General features: G+C 44.6%; 6 protein-coding genes across 6 annotated transcripts in view; 3 read left to right on the top strand and 3 right to left on the bottom strand.

The window, feature by feature from the left end:
- The window catches only part of SARC_04379 (hypothetical protein), a gene marked incomplete at its 3' end in the record, with an annotated part of 3,256 nt that extends 2,870 nt beyond the window's left edge, over positions 1-386 (bottom strand). The window contains exon 1 of the mRNA XM_014301798.1: positions 339-386. Coding sequence (XP_014157273.1) covers positions 339-342 — 4 coding nt within the window. The 5' untranslated portion in view covers positions 343-386. The remainder of the gene's footprint in view (positions 1-338) is intronic.
- A 585-nt stretch (positions 387-971) lies between these two features.
- SARC_04378 (hypothetical protein) lies at positions 972-5,970 on the top strand. Its single transcript, XM_014301797.1, has 5 exons — positions 972-1,213; positions 2,286-2,489; positions 3,284-3,410; positions 3,761-4,236; positions 5,440-5,970. Exons 1-5 carry the CDS (start codon positions 1,142-1,144, stop codon positions 5,542-5,544), a joined length of 984 nt encoding a protein of 327 aa, XP_014157272.1. The 5' UTR covers positions 972-1,141; the 3' UTR covers positions 5,545-5,970.
- Positions 5,971-7,099: 1,129 nt separating this feature from the next.
- SARC_04377 (hypothetical protein) lies at positions 7,100-9,639 on the bottom strand (the record flags this gene model as incomplete). The annotated part of the gene is made up of 4 exons (XM_014301796.1): positions 7,100-7,419; positions 8,059-8,203; positions 8,830-8,862; positions 9,583-9,639. 4 exons carry the CDS (start codon positions 9,637-9,639, stop codon positions 7,319-7,321), a joined length of 336 nt encoding a protein of 111 aa, XP_014157271.1. The 3' UTR covers positions 7,100-7,318.
- Positions 9,640-10,404: 765 nt separating this feature from the next.
- SARC_04376 (hypothetical protein) lies at positions 10,405-11,221 on the top strand. The gene has a single exon (XM_014301795.1). It carries the CDS (start codon positions 10,543-10,545, stop codon positions 11,068-11,070), a length of 528 nt encoding a protein of 175 aa, XP_014157270.1. The 5' UTR covers positions 10,405-10,542; the 3' UTR covers positions 11,071-11,221.
- A 1,935-nt stretch (positions 11,222-13,156) lies between these two features.
- Positions 13,157-14,158, top strand: SARC_04375 (hypothetical protein; the record flags this gene model as incomplete). Its single annotated transcript, XM_014301794.1, has 1 exon — positions 13,157-14,158. One exon carries the CDS (start codon positions 13,157-13,159, stop codon positions 14,156-14,158), a length of 1,002 nt encoding a protein of 333 aa, XP_014157269.1.
- Positions 14,159-14,543: 385 nt separating this feature from the next.
- Positions 14,544-14,834, bottom strand: SARC_04374 (hypothetical protein; the record flags this gene model as incomplete). The annotated part of the gene is made up of 1 exon (XM_014301793.1): positions 14,544-14,834. One exon carries the CDS (start codon positions 14,832-14,834, stop codon positions 14,544-14,546), a length of 291 nt encoding a protein of 96 aa, XP_014157268.1.
- Positions 14,835-15,276: the final 442 nt, after the last annotated feature.

The following is a 15,276-nucleotide window of genomic DNA, read 5'->3' as shown; positions in this document are numbered from 1 at the left end:
CCCATATATATATCACAAACAACTCACAAATATATATATATATACATATATATATATAGGGATAACTTAATCCCGTACTAAATGATGAATCTGTGTCTTTCGGCAGTATATTGATAATTGAAGCTCACCCCTATATATACACTATGAGGATCAAAATCATATCACAAAGCGATATGCTCTACAATCTATACAGTAAACGCGAACACGCTAACACTACAGATCTCAGTATCCAAAATCTCATTTCACATTTGAAGACTGTAGGTATGTGCAGCATCTTCTCCTCGTGTATATGATCTTATCGCATACATTTACATACACTACTTCCAAGACGCACATACTCATGATTGCAGCCTACAAGTGTGACACTAAACAATACTACATCCGCATCCAGTCCCTCTATTGTGGAACGCAATGAACTTTTTAAAATATAAGGCTGCAATCTCCCCCGCGAACACTACACACTACAATAGCATGGGACTGCTTTTGGCGGTTTCCGAACATTTGTGGCCCGTGTTGAGTGTTGACTATGTACCCTCCCTTTATCTTAGCATTCATTGATTGTTAAGTTCAATTTTAAAGTTCTATCCAATTACGTTTGGGCAATTGTCTCTGTCTATGATCACTGAGTGACACTGACTGGTTTGTATGTATTTAACTGTGGTCTGTGAGTCTGACTGACTCCGAGTCCGACTCCCGACTGGTCTCTCATCGAAAAGCAGTTGTGTCGGAAAAAACGATGACTCACATTTTAGCGACACCCTTTTCGAAAAAACTGGCGTGTTCCCCAATAAACATCACTCAGTCGTAGATTTTGTGAGGGATTTAAATATACTAAAATTTGGAAGGAAAAAAACCCCCAAAAAAAGTAGTAGTATGTAGTCAAATAGCCTCGTAGGTCATAGGTTGATATGGCGTTGTGTTTTAAAATAAGTATATGCACAAAAACACTTCTCAACATAACTTCTTGTACACGCGTACAACATACACATCATAACACATCTTGTCTCTACAAACAACATACATAACACCATATATTCGAGAATTCGTATCCCTTTAAGTCATACTCAAGTACAGAGTTTGCAAGTTTTTTACCACTCCAAATCCAGCCTATAAGAAACGTATAGTGGAATACAAGTAGACCATGTTACGAACCTTTGCCGTCGTTCTGAGCGCAGTGGCCTTCTGCACAGCAGCCAGTACGACAGATGTCAGTGTATGTGATTTATAAACCGTAGTTGTCAATGTATATTATATGAATTCCGTCGTGAAAATCGGCTATTCTACGTTGTGGCAGACAGCAGTATATTGGTGTAAATTCAGTATACGTCTCTTGAGTGTGATATTTAAATATAGTTTTATAATACGAACTATCCTACCGTGTGGTATACTGCAGTGTTTCTGTGTCTTGTTGTTGTATATATAAAGTATCATTGTAATATTTATATGCTCCTGTATTTGTAGTATACACGTTTGGCGTCGATGAGGCTCGTTCAGCAATACGCTTGCATACACAGGTATCTCGGTCACTGATACAAGTCTGTTCTATATATATATATATATATATATATTCGATATAATTTTTAGTGCACTCAATCACGTAGTGGGATATATATCGCGGACAGGGTTCAAAAATCTGAAAAATCGACTATCAGCACCAACTGCATATACGTCACATCACCATCTGGTAGACTGGATGGCCCTGTGTATAACATGTACAGTGAGATGCGGATCGCAGGAAAGCAGGAAATATTGTTTATTCAGGGTAGCTGTTTTTACAATAGACCTTGCTACAGATCAAATCAAGCCTCGCTCGTTTGCAGATTTGTGAATGTGTGTTTGGTTTATGTGAGCCTTGATGGAGGCAACTCGCCTGAGTTGGTCTGTTGGCTTGAGCTTGTCATGGCATTACGAACCCAAAAGCGAAAACAAAGTTAATTGAAATACGCACTATGCTCACCGAGGCGTATATATATGACATGCCGCGTTTATATCTCATAGTATTTATATCCCTAGTACATGTCCTTGTCCGGAAGTTCGTAAGTCTTCGCATGTCTCTACTTGTATATAGAAATGTGTTATCTCATATGGCTGAGCATGTAGTTGGAACAAGTGGCTACACTTTATGCGTTGCCACCGTCATCTATTCCCATATGAAAGTAGCGTCGACTACCCAAGCACAACTGTACCCGACTGAAGTACCATGAATATACCGCCTCATCGGCCGATTATATTATACCCACATACACAATTGGATAAATCAACCTGGCAATGTTAAAATAAAACAGGAAGCGCATGCTATCCAAGAAGCCATGCTTTTGATCAATTCGGGAAGCAATTCCATGAATCAGATGGTGCTCGTGGGTGTTGAAGAGGAGAAAGTGGAGACCCAGACCGATGGCACGGAGATATACAAACTCAAGTTGAAAGCCGGCCTTTCGTCATGCCGCAAAACAAATGACATGAAGCCTACATCTGAATGTACTCTGATGGTAAGTCTTGTGCATATGCTTGTATCTATCTGTCCAGGTGGTATCATAGCTACTAAGATTGTGCTGTGTTTTTTTGAGGGGTTCGTTTTCAGGACAGTTGGAAGCGTCTGCTGTGTATTTCAACTAGAGCGATCGCCTGTCAGCGTCGTTGGTCAAGGTCAAACGTTCAGTACCGTCGACACTTTAGGAAGAGGTTATGTTATGCATACTCAGTGGTAGTGAGCGACGGGGTTCATCTGTTCAGTCATAGCTGCACGCTCATCGTGCATTGTGGTCATCTGGTACTTTTCTTTTCTTATACTATTGGTAGTTGCACGCACATTGTCATATATACCAGGGCACATAGATGCAGCTTATACGAAGTACGTACATGAAACGGCGTAGCGAATGGACACGCGTGAGTTGGTATCTGATTGAATACTCAAGGCATACAGCGCACATGCCCGGCGACATATGACCGAAACGTTGCGTCATTCCCCTTGTTGTACGTATTGTGGTATATACGGATATGATGTGTAGCGTATGTGACATAGCCTTATTTGTTTGTTTTTGGCGTGGGGGTTTTTCTTTTGTCTGATGTCTCAGACTCCCCTATGCTCCGCGAACGTCTGTTTTCCACAACCTTATGGGTTTGCGAAAACATAAGTACACTATAGCAAGTTTATCATCTGCTCCATAAATCGAATGTTATTATTCGATATGAAGATCTATATTCTATTCTAAGCGAGTTGAATCTACCGAGGAACTTCTGAATGTACTCCAAAACTCGATTCTGTTGTTGTGGTCATTTCCAGGCTGACAGTACACCTCAGATATACGAAGCCACAATTAAGCACCACCCACTCGCCAACGGCAACACAGAGTTGTGGGAGCCGGTAGACTTCAATGTACTGGGCACTGAGGAAGTAAAGAACATGCCAGGTGTGTTTAGTCACTATGTTATGTTAAGGTTATAGTGAGTTGTAGGGATTTGTTAAAGTATAAGGGCAGACAAGTCTGCGTATACTGGCCCCGCTGATCAATTTGGACTGAAAACTGAGTGTCGTGCATGTCCTGACAACCTCTATGATGCACAAGTTGGATTGTATGATGCACAAGTTGGATTGTATGATGCACAAGTTGGATTGCATTTACATATCACCCCCTCGCACGCAGAATCGCACAACACATACACACGGCACACTTCAGTAGCTCACGAGTCGCATCAGCAATAGTTACTGCTATATTGCTGCAATATCCTATTTATGGCATACTTTTTATGGCTGGTGCAGGTGGCATCACCCCAGCAGACACTAACGACGAAAGTGTGACAGGAGCGCTACACTTTGCCGTGACGCAGCACAACACAAACACCAACAGAGAGCAGCTGAGCGAGAAAGATCTGGAGATAACTCGTGTGGACAAGCAAGTTGTTGCGGGTGTTAAGTACATCATCACGGTACGAGACAATCATAGCGGACGTGTGTATGATATACAAGTGGAGGAGCAAGCCTGGGTGGCTGACAGCCCCTACTCACTGGTAAGCTTCGAGGCGAAAGTGAGCGGTAGCCCTCCTAAATCCGGGGCAAATCAAGCCCAAAAGGGATATGGAAGTGATGGCAAGGGCCTGGAAATGGACTCAAATGCTGCGACTGAGACAGAAGAAAAGAAGAATGGTGGATCTTCGTTTTGGAACAGTATGGGCATCTTCTTCGGAGTTGTTCTGGCCGGTGGTCTGCTTGTGAGTTTCGCGGCTACCCGTTTTAAGGTGTGTGCTGGTCGGATAAGCGTGTGTATATACTACGCTTGTTTAAAGGGTGCACTGTGTGTAGTACAATACTACTGGGAAAAGTATAGTGCTAGACGAGTGTGTATGATTTCGATGCCAGGCATTTGCCCAGTTCAACGACAGAGCTAATCTTTGAACGTTTGTAAGGTATACCATTAGATGAATGTGAGCATATCGTCGATTGCATAAAATGTGCCGTGTATATGGCCATACACATACCTACAAGATTTGCCAAGTATATGCTTATTAGGCGTTTGTGTTTATACACGTCGATAGTCACAAGCGTGCCCTGTGCAGTGACTTCTCCATGCCTAACCCATTGGTCACAGTGGTAGTGGCGTATTGTCTTGTAGTCATACTACGCATAGTGAAGTAGTCTTGGCGTGCAGGCGAGGCACTCGGTCGCTTGCATGCTGGCTTGGCCTGGGTGTGCAGTTCCACACACGGGCTGTTGAGCTGTTCGGCCAGTATGTCGTTTCATTTCTCTGTAGTGCACAAGTTCATGGTCGAAGGCTCAAGTCAGTGATTGGTAAGGGTGCCTCTTTTACCGGCGGGTGTGTCAATCTCGTCTACCTGGGTACGAATTCTCTCCTTTGGACTTTGGAATGCAGTGTTCAGTAGTGCGTTCCGGGTGCAGTCATTTAACCAGTGTAGCAATTCTGATGAGTGTGGTTGGGCTCATACTTAACAACATACAATACAGGTATAGGCCTCCTAGAGCATATGTGATGCTAGTGCGTGTCAATACAGAATGTAGCTGAGAGTGTATTGGTACATTGTATTCTTATCCCTGTGCTCTGCGTACTACTGATAGTGTCGTATTTGTCGTTTGTCGTATTTATTTGGAGAAATTGTTCTGATTTAACGTATCGGAAACCAATTAGGGTTGTCGATGGCTGTTCACACTTGCGATCATTCCCATGCGTCTAAATTTTGTATACAGATATGTTCCTCCGACATTGTTTCTCTATATGCATGTAGTTATAGCGCACAGTTCTGTAGTTCTGAAGGGCGAGGTCACCTTGTCTGCAGTCGCGTATTGCCATACACTTCAAGCAAATATTGTGATCTTTTCACTCTGACTGCCCTTGGTTGATACATCATCCGTATCACTGTATGAACTTTTTGTCATCTCATTACAAACTTCGATTTATATCGGACCTTCTCATACTCACTACACAGGAGCGATTGCGACAACAAGAGATGAGCAGACGCCGCTACGATTTGCTGAACAATGAAGACGATGACGAGTTCAGTGAATCATATGAGAGCGATGACGACATGTAAGCCAATCATAGTAGAGCTCTGTAGATATGTACGTGAATTGATTGGCTGGAAAGTTACGCATACTGTTAAAAGAAAGCGTGGAGAAGAGTGAGATTGCATTGGCTGTAGATTGTAGGGTTTGACGAGCTCGGTAAATCGAATGAGCACGATGAAGCCATGCCAGCATTATGATTGGCTGGCGTACTATGGCGGCGGAAAGACTATCCAATGGTACTGTACTAATGTATGACTCATGCACGATGGGCGATATCCAAGCAATACGAAGGACGAGTTGGGCTGATGGATGTATTTCGTGGTGTGATGATATGGCAATGGTACAGCTGAGAGGTGGCGTGAAAACGAATTGCGGGTGAACTATAGGGACAACGGGAAAGCCTATTTAACAACAGCGCAAGAACAGCACGACGTCGAGAACAACGATATTATATTAGTGTGTGGTGTGGATTACGTCCGAAGATCGATTTGAAGCGCACGTAAGAGGAATTACGGACTACCCATCAGCACAATATTCTGCGCAAGAAGTCATATACCGACGTCGAGAACAACGATATTATATTAGTGTGTGGTGTGGATTACGTCCGAAGATCGATTTGAAGCGCACGTAAGAGGAATTACGGACTACCCATCAGCACAATATTCTGCGCAAGAAGTCATATACCGGCCGAGTACACTCGGCGGAGAGTGTATGGCTGGTTGACCAGCGCGTCAACGGACCTGTCATAGTCGCACGTGGTGATTGTTGTAAGGGAGGGGGTACACGCGCTGGCTGTAGTGACTGCCCTTGGCTCACCCATACTCGAGTAGAGTCGGTCATCCCTTGGATGTGCACACGGTCGCTTAGTGTAAACACGATGGATGCCGAAGTGAGGCAGAATAGACAGTGTTGTTGAGCAATTCGTAAGGATTGCTGTGAAGCCACGCCCTTGTTTGTGCGTCAGATGCTCATAGGCTCGGAAGTCCAGTACTCGAGCACTTCGTATATGCACTAGCTCAATGAAGCTCTGCACACGCGGACGAGAGATGTAAATAACGTGCAATGTGCACAGGATGTATAGACGAATCATGCATGTGAACTGGACTCGGCCCGATTCCCGTGAGACTGCGTGCCATGTACGTTGAGGCGCACGCTTAATTGGTACATAATATATACATGCATACATATAGAGATTGAAATTGATGTGGAGGTAAATTATTGTCCCCAAGCTTTGTAAAACCCACAGACATGCGGTGAAAGTGGAACGATCGGCATAATTTGAGTACTGCCACACAACCCGGTTTAAAATCAGCTCTGAGCATTTTTTTTGCCCAATAAAAGGCCTTTAATATATTATTATATGGTAATTTTCATAGTGTACTGCCGTGCTGCACTATTCTTTACACCTTGTCGCGGTGTAATTGACTACTGCGATATGATATCTGCGACGAGGTTGCTAACCGTACTGGTGACTGGTTGCACCTCCACCAGATATACATACCCAAGATCGACTAGCCCTGGCGCATACATCTAATTTCAAACTATGCACGGCACGAATGTAAAGATGGCCATGAGTATGTAGCGCGACCGTAGTGAACGTATGGTTCCGCATGTGTGCAGTGGGTCTGCAGTTCTAGTGTGTCACTGTATGAATTTCCCTTACTTACATCTCCGCGTGTTCCCGGGATAGGAAGTGGGGTAGTAGGGATACAACGGGGAAACAGGCTGGTATACGGTGGTGTATATGTATGTGCATATAATGGCTGTGTATATTTCCTTATCATATCTGGTTTGTAGATTTTAGGTCGAGGCATCTACTACGTTGACAATCATCATGGCGATGACAACGGGACCTGTGAACGTGTACGTGATAGAGCGTTTCGTCGACAGACCACTCAGATCTAGCGGTGTACATGTATGAAGAGAAGAGTGAAGATAACATGAATGTCAGTACGAATCTAATTTCCTCAGTTGTAATACATGTTAATGCGCGGGAGACTGAAAAGATATAAATACATACATGCCCGTGCAAATATGATACAATTTATGTATGTGTATACAACTATATTCTTTTATTTCAAAAATATATACTTAGAAAAATATCTGCAAATGAATTAATTATTAAATCTACAAATAAAATATATACATAGGAAAAAAAATATGAATCGATCCATTAGCCACAGCTTAAACCTGTCTGAAAACAATTAAAAATGAACTAAATCACATACGCATGTACATATGCAGTCGAACTCTTAGGTTAGGAATAGTGGAAACCCAAAATATGACCATCCAAATGTATTAAACGTATGTTAAATAATAAACAAACCCAAATGCACATGCTTACACGGCCAACGCATGAGCATGGTACACCCACCAACGCCAAACCTAGAACGTTTTAATAGCGACATACACAAGTATAGTAACTATTACCACGTAGACATGTATAGACAATTTCATCCCACTAACCTTGGCCCAATCATATACACACTCACCGTAAATATAGACACAGGCAAACGAAGGCAGTTTCCATATCGACTTACAAAAGTATAGATGGAATAACCGAATGATGCACAGCGAGATGCAGAGACCAGCGACAAGCCACGAGCCATCCTGAGGCCCTCGGATGGCGACTGAGCCCAATACCGCACCGTACAAGAACACACAGCCCTCTAAGTTGTTGTCCATCTGAGCGGAAGGACGCGCAAGCAAGCTATAGTGAATCACGGGGGGGTCTTTCAAATGGGAGCGAGCTAGGATGCACAGTTATGGCTAGGATGGTGAACCTCGGAACTAGATCGAGGTCCTAAGCAACTATATACAAAGTCATAGCTACAATATATACAAAGTCATAGCTACAATATATACAAAGTCATAGCTACAATATATACAAAGTCATAGCTACAATATATACAAAGTCATAGCTACAATCAAAAACCATCAAGTGCATTCGAATCACATAATGTACGCATATATATATAGATAGCGAGTATAGTGAGCGACAATACATAAAATCACACATGGGCAACGTCATTTATGTGAGCGCGTGCAGAAAAGGTTGTCAGACTATCGACAATACATAAAATCGCAAGCACATGGGCAACGTCATTTATGTGAGCGCGTGCAGAAAAGGTAGTCAGACTATAATACACCCAGCATGGGTACAGCCACAGGCTTGTGAGTACGAACTCTCACACGAATGCGGCCTTTGATGGACATGCTTGAACATGCATGTAGACAGCGTAAGTCAATACCCCACATATACATACATCCGTACGATATATGTATCAAGCCCACAGTTACAACCGACATACCGCTGCTTTGGCTCTCCTACCCGTCCCAATCAACTGTACGACGAATCAGGCAAACATGCGAAGCGAAGTACAAGAGGTGTGTAAGTATATTGGAAGGGGAACAGAAGAAGTCTCGTGAAATGATATAAATATCCAAAAAGTGATAGGGGCGATATACCGTATGTTAGACATAAACAAATATTCCTACATCGTCTACATATGCATCGTCTACACATGCGAAGAAAAGTAATACCAGAATATAGGAAGGCAAGCAGAAGTACCATGTAATAAAGCAAAAATACAAAAGGACCAAGGGCGACAAACCCTGTGCTAGACATGAACAGATACTCGTACAATATTTAGTAAAAGTACGCGAAGAGCATGATAGGCGGATTTATCGTAGATGCTTCCAGTGCACGCGGGTGTGAAGGCAATATTGGATTGTCACAATGAGCAAATGCACTACAATGCTTCACACAAAACCAGCATGAATAGAGTGAAGGAGTGAAGGATAGCGGGTAGAACGGTGCTTATGGTACTGCAATGACACACAAAGTTGACAAGCACAAGCTGGGATGGTGAACATCCATACTAAATCAATGAAGCCTAATAACCCTGTGAAAGTGAAAACTACTTTTACGGTATATACAAATATATATATATATATATATATATATATATATATATATAATATATATATATACATGTATTATATATATATATATATATCATAGTCACTAATATATATCATAGTCACTAAACTCACCATAATACCAGCTGGAAAAGCATGGTACTCATCAGCACTATTGTAGCCGGATCTGCGCGTGCCATAATTGCACAGTCTTTAATTTCCCTGGGACAAGCGAGTTTGGTGTTCGCGTATACTCACTAACGAGGCGATGTTAGTATACGCCTATTGATAATTGAAATATGCACTGATAGGCTAGTTTTGACCAGGTTGCTTGCACGATGTTTATTCTTTTGAGTCGTTAATTAGGCACGAGTGTGAAGGTGTTATTGGCATATACTTGCCGATGTTGTATAGCTTCCTTTTTTAACCTTGGTATCTGATATTGGCGCAGTACGCGCGGCACCACCCCACAACACGAAAGAAACCGCGGCTATCCGACCTGCCCGTCGGAATTCAGGAAACCATTTTTTCAAGCTCACACAATCGCGAGCTTTCCATTTTCATTTAAACCCGTTTTCTAATTGAAAAATTTACCCGCACGTTTTCATATTTTTTTACCAGGGCCGCGCAAAATTCACTATATAAAGTCGATTTCGAAATGAAAAACAATTCACACTCACTCACCACATCTCTCAAACATTGAAACATTCAATAACTAAGATGCCTGTCTGCAAGTTTTGCCCGTACTACTGTACCGGGAGCCTCGTCAACCACCAGTACGCCATCCACGGTGTGCCCATTCTCCCCGAGCCTCGTCCCGTGACCGGCGCCTGCCCCTTTTGCCCGTATTCTTGTACCGGGAGCCTCGCTCGCCACATCCAGTCTACCCATCCCAACGGGGGCGATCCCGAGGTGGAGGTGTGCGAGTACTATGACTACACTTGCATCGGCGACATTGGAAACCACGTCGCGCTGACTCATTCGAAATCCGCCACGCCGGTTGATAGTCTTGCTCACCGGGAGCCTCTTCCCGTGACCGGTGCCTGCCCCTTTTGCCCATACTCCTGTGCCGGGAGCCTCGCTCGCCACATCCAGTCCTACCCATGGGCGATCCCGAGGTGGAGGTGTGCGAGTACTGCGACTACACTTGCATCGGCGACATTGGAAACCACGTCGCGCTGACTCATTCGAAATCCGCCACGCCGGTTGATAGTCTTGCACGCGAGATCGGCAAGCTCCGAGTTTCATCTCGTCAGCGCATGGACCCACTCCTGCAGTCGAAACTGCTAGTGGATGCTGGCGCCGACTGGCTCACCGAAGCATTTCCCAACGGCGTTTGGTTCGTGAAAGGTATTTCGACCAAGGGATTCGGCATTTATGTGTGTTCGACAGAAACCAATAAAAACCCCTGTGGTACTTCTTGGCTTTCGGCTCACGCGTTTCCGAAATTCCACCAGGAGTGCAAAAAGTGCGCTGCAAAGTATAAGCCGTTTGCAATGTTCGATTGTCGTTCAGATTCCGACGAGGACGAAAAAAAAACTAAATCCGATAAGCCGCACAGGTGCGATCTGTGTGAGGTGTGTGAATCGCAAGGCTGCGACGCATGCCACCCAAAAAAAAAACAAAAGTAAATTCCCGGTATCCCACGTGCCGGACGAATGTGCGTAACCGAATTTGAACGTGATTGCCACGATAGTTGTACAGAAACGATTTTTCATAGAATGACGGATTGTCGAAAACGGTCGCGTTGTCTTATAAAATAAAAATTCCTTTAAACCCTGAGTGTATTTTTTTTCAAGAACATTTTGAGTTTGTAAAATCCTGGACAGATGAAAGTGCCTTCAAAAATCGGGACAGGACAAGTGCGAGTCCCGACACAAGTCCAAAGACGTCCGTTGTTTTCGAAAATGTTCATCAGACGGCGTCGTCTCGTCGAAGGTCCCCAGCAAAAAAAACCCACCCTGCGTCTTTGGTAGACAATACAACGATCCAGTGTGTTACTATATAAGTCGAATCCAAATATTTTTACACATCATATTTACACATCATAACAATGGACCATTTCCACTCACTGACCCGTATCCCCACCGACGTGTGGTGTGGTATCCTTCCATATCTCGAAGGGAAGGATGTTTGTGAGCTAGCCAGGGTGAACAAGCACTTTGCTGCACTCAGACTTCCAATTTTGCATCTAAGGTACCGAACAGTGGACTGGCACGCTGTATCCCACGCTCCATTTTAAGGTCTTATCCGAGTGCACTGGACTGGTTAACCTGAAACTAAAGAATCTTACTTTGCGTAGAGACGCCCTTGGCGTTATTGACATCGACAGATTGACACACTTGATGAAGATGGACTTGCGCGCGACTACGGTGACCGATATTAGTGCGCTTGGAAACTGTTTGAATCTGACAAGCGTGGAATTGAGTAACACTACAGTCACTGACATTAGTGCGCTCGGGAAGTGTTTAAAGCTCACAAACGTGGGATTGATAAGCACCCCCGTCACTGACATCAGTGCGCTCGGGAAGTGTTTGAAGCTGACAAACGTGGGATTGATAAGCACCCCCGTCACTGACATCAGTGCGCTCGGGAACTGTTTGAGTCTGACAGTCGTGGAGTTAAATGACACTCATGTCGCTGACATTAGTGCGCTCGGGAACTGTTTGGAGTTGACAGATGTGGGATTGGCTAGCACCCCCGTCATTGACATTAGTGCACTCAGGAACTGTTTCAAATTGTCAAGAGTGGACTTATGGGAGACTGGAATTAGTGACATTTGTGTGCTCGGGAATTGTTTGGAACTGACGGAGGCGAACTTTAATTGCACTAATGTCACACACATTAGTGCACTCCGGAACTATTTGAAATTGTCAATAGTGAACTTGTGCGATACTGGCGTTGAAGACATTAGTGTGCTCGGGAATTGTTTGGAACTGACAGAGGCATACTTTAGTAACACTAATGTCGCACACATTAGTGCACTCCGGAACTGTTTGAAATTGTCAATAGTGAATTTGTGCGATACTGGCGTTGAAGATATTAGTGCGCTCGGGAACTGTTCCAAATTGTCAAGAGTGGACTTGTGTGAGACTTACGTTAAAGATATTAGTGCGCTTGGGAATTGTTTGGAACTGACAGAGGCTTACTTTAGTCGCACTAATGTTTGCGACATTAGTGCGCTCGGGAATTGTTTGGAACTGACGAAGGTTTACTTCAGTAGCACTAATGTTTGCGACATTAGTGCGCTCGGGAACTGTTCCAAATTGTCAAGAGTGGACTTGTGTGAGACTAGCGTTGAAGACATTAGTGCACTCGGGAAATGTTTGAAATTGTCGGAGGAGTCACTGTCTTCAATGCGCTCGTGGGTGGACATCGTAGAATGATGAATGTGAATCGCAAGGCTTGCGACGCATGCCACAAAAAAAACACACACTAATAAACCCTAAAACCCTAAACCCACACCACAAATTTTTCAAGAATCTCTCGCTCCAGATGTGGACGATGAAGTGGAATGCATACAGTGACACAAATAACCCTCCCCCCCCCCAAAAAAACCGATTCTTCGGATTGTCGAAAACGGTCGCGCTGTCTTATAAAATAAAAATCCTTTTAAACCCTGAGTGTATTTTTTTCAAGAACATTTTGAGTTTGTAAAACCCTAAACAGTGGGGCGACGACGCCTTTGCGACGTTTGACCAACACAAGATCCGAATCATGGGACAGGACAAGTGCGAGTCGGGACACAAGTCCACGAAGCACTGGTTTGTGGTCAAAAACGCCACACACGGCAATGTACTGCGCAACGACATTCACTCCGAGGACCGCGACGGCTGCGAGGATCCGTCGGATCCCAGTGATGTGCGCAATCGCAACGAAATCACCTGGTGGAACGAGGACGCCGAAACAAGGCTCATGCGCGCCGCATACGGTGATACGCGCACGTATCGGTGGAACCTCAAGATCCCCAAAGGCATACAGAGTTCCGAGAAAAAGTCCTTCTACGTACTGTGGCAAATCAAAACTCGCGAAGGCGGCGACAGATCGCCGGTCATGTCCCTAGAACTCAGGCACACCACGCTGACCATGTCCAACTCATTCATGGTCAAGCCGATCCGCAACGCCGCGAGTCCCAATGCGCTGACGTACAACCCCACGACGGGCGAGATCACGTACACGACATCGACAACCGAGACCAAGGGAAACATTGTCCCGTTAACGCGCAACGCCGGAGCTATTCTAGGCCAGCTTGAGGTCAAGGAATTCAGCTACATCAACAAGAGCAAGTACATTGAATACGGCACACTCGGTGTCGCCGCAACCATTACCGATTGGCTCGTGTCCGAGAAGGCCAACGAAGGTTGGGCGGCCAAGTTGGGAGAAGCCGGGTTTGCCTCGGCCAGCCCCGAAGACACGCCCGCTAGTGTCGGTGAGCAGGACACGTTCGTCCAGCAGCTGTACGCGGACTACGTGGCGGCAACAGAAGCTGTTCCGGAAACGTTTGTGGACAAGGACGAGACGCACTTTGGGTTTATGGCCGAGGAAGTGCAGACCATTTTACCCGAGCTCGTGTACGACGACACGGACGGCAAGGCGCTAGATATCAAGTGGAACAACATTACGGCGCTGCTAGTCAAGCAGAACCAAATCCTGACGGCGCAGATTGCCGAGTTGACCAGCGACACGGAAGCGCGGTTTGCGACTTTGGAAGCCAAATAATATTTTTTATATTTTTTTAAATAGAGTGAATATAAATGTCGAAATTAGCGACGCACAACTTGCGTTGCAAGCGGTTTATCAGTCTAAAAAAATATGATGGATCCCGAAGATGAACCAACCGAGACTCTGAAGTGGATCACGTCAGACGAGTCGAACAACTTCTCAAAGAATTAGAAGTGGATCCCGTCAAACTGCTTAAACAACTACTCAAGGACGGAGAACTCTGTCTGACACCGGCGCGCTTGAAAACAAATCACCCGAACTGACCAGTGGTGTTGAAGACTACATTTAATGTTGGATCATAAAGCGTTTAGTGCCGTATAGGAGCGCAACCATATAAGAAATTGTATGCTAAGTTAACACTAATGAAAGCGTCAAGTGATAATTAAGGTTGCTCAAGGGCCTCAACTCGCGCAACAAGGTCTGCAATTGTGACGTGTAGTTGCTGATTCTCCTTCACTAGCAGCGTCGTTATATTGTTCCATTTAATGTCCCGCGCAACCCCGTTATTGTCGCTGTACACGAGCTCGGGTAAAATAGTCTGCATATCTTCTACCCTAAACCCAAAGTGTGTCTCTGCCTTGTCGACAACTACCTCGGGTGCCGATTCGGTGACGGTAACGTAGTCGGTGTACATTTCCAAGATTGCAGTGTTGTTTTCATCAGCAACACCCATATTCTCGTCAACTGTGCCCCCCAAATACTCTAACGTCGTTGTCCAATCTACCGATGTTTTCTCATCGGCTAACCATTGGGCGAATGGCTTGGCCACCCCGGGTGTACCGTACTCGATATACTTGATCTTATTCTTGTAGTTAAACTCATTTACTCTGCATAGCCTTCTAAAATAGACATACTCTGATTAAATACACATGGTCCTCTGGGGGTTGGGTCTTGGACTATTTCGATAGATTGTACAGGAAACTTGATTTCTTTTAACGGGACTTCAGAGTTCAGGACTTGAGGGCAGTTCAGACTTCAGACTTGTTGAGGTGATGGGTCACGGGGACTCATCAGTCATTCCGTCATTCAGTCATCACCCAACACTCATTTTAAAATGGGAGTCATCAACTTCTGCCAGTCTGGGTGCTGCCTCTACGCGTCTCGAGTCTCGAGAC

The sequence above is a fragment of the Sphaeroforma arctica genome, assembly GCF_001186125.1.
Source record: "Sphaeroforma arctica JP610 unplaced genomic scaffold supercont1.243, whole genome shotgun sequence".
Classification (NCBI taxonomy): domain Eukaryota; class Ichthyosporea; order Ichthyophonida; genus Sphaeroforma; species Sphaeroforma arctica.
The sequence above is the reverse complement of the archived record's forward strand: the minus strand, read 5'-3'. Positions and strand labels throughout refer to the sequence as shown.

Excerpts from the sequence above, each read along its gene's own strand:
- SARC_04378 (XM_014301797.1), top strand. The coding sequence starts at position 1,142 with ATGTTACGAACCTTTGCCGTCGTTCTGAGCGCAGTGGCCTTCTGCACA. Across the intron at positions 3,411-3,760 it reads GGAAGTAAAGAACATGCCAG|GTGGCATCACCCCAGCAGAC; the intron begins GTGTGTTTAGTC and ends TGGCTGGTGCAG. Across the intron at positions 4,237-5,439 it reads TCGCGGCTACCCGTTTTAAG|GAGCGATTGCGACAACAAGA; the intron begins GTGTGTGCTGGT and ends CTCACTACACAG.
- SARC_04376 (XM_014301795.1), top strand. The coding sequence starts at position 10,543 with ATGGGCGATCCCGAGGTGGAGGTGTGCGAGTACTGCGACTACACTTGC.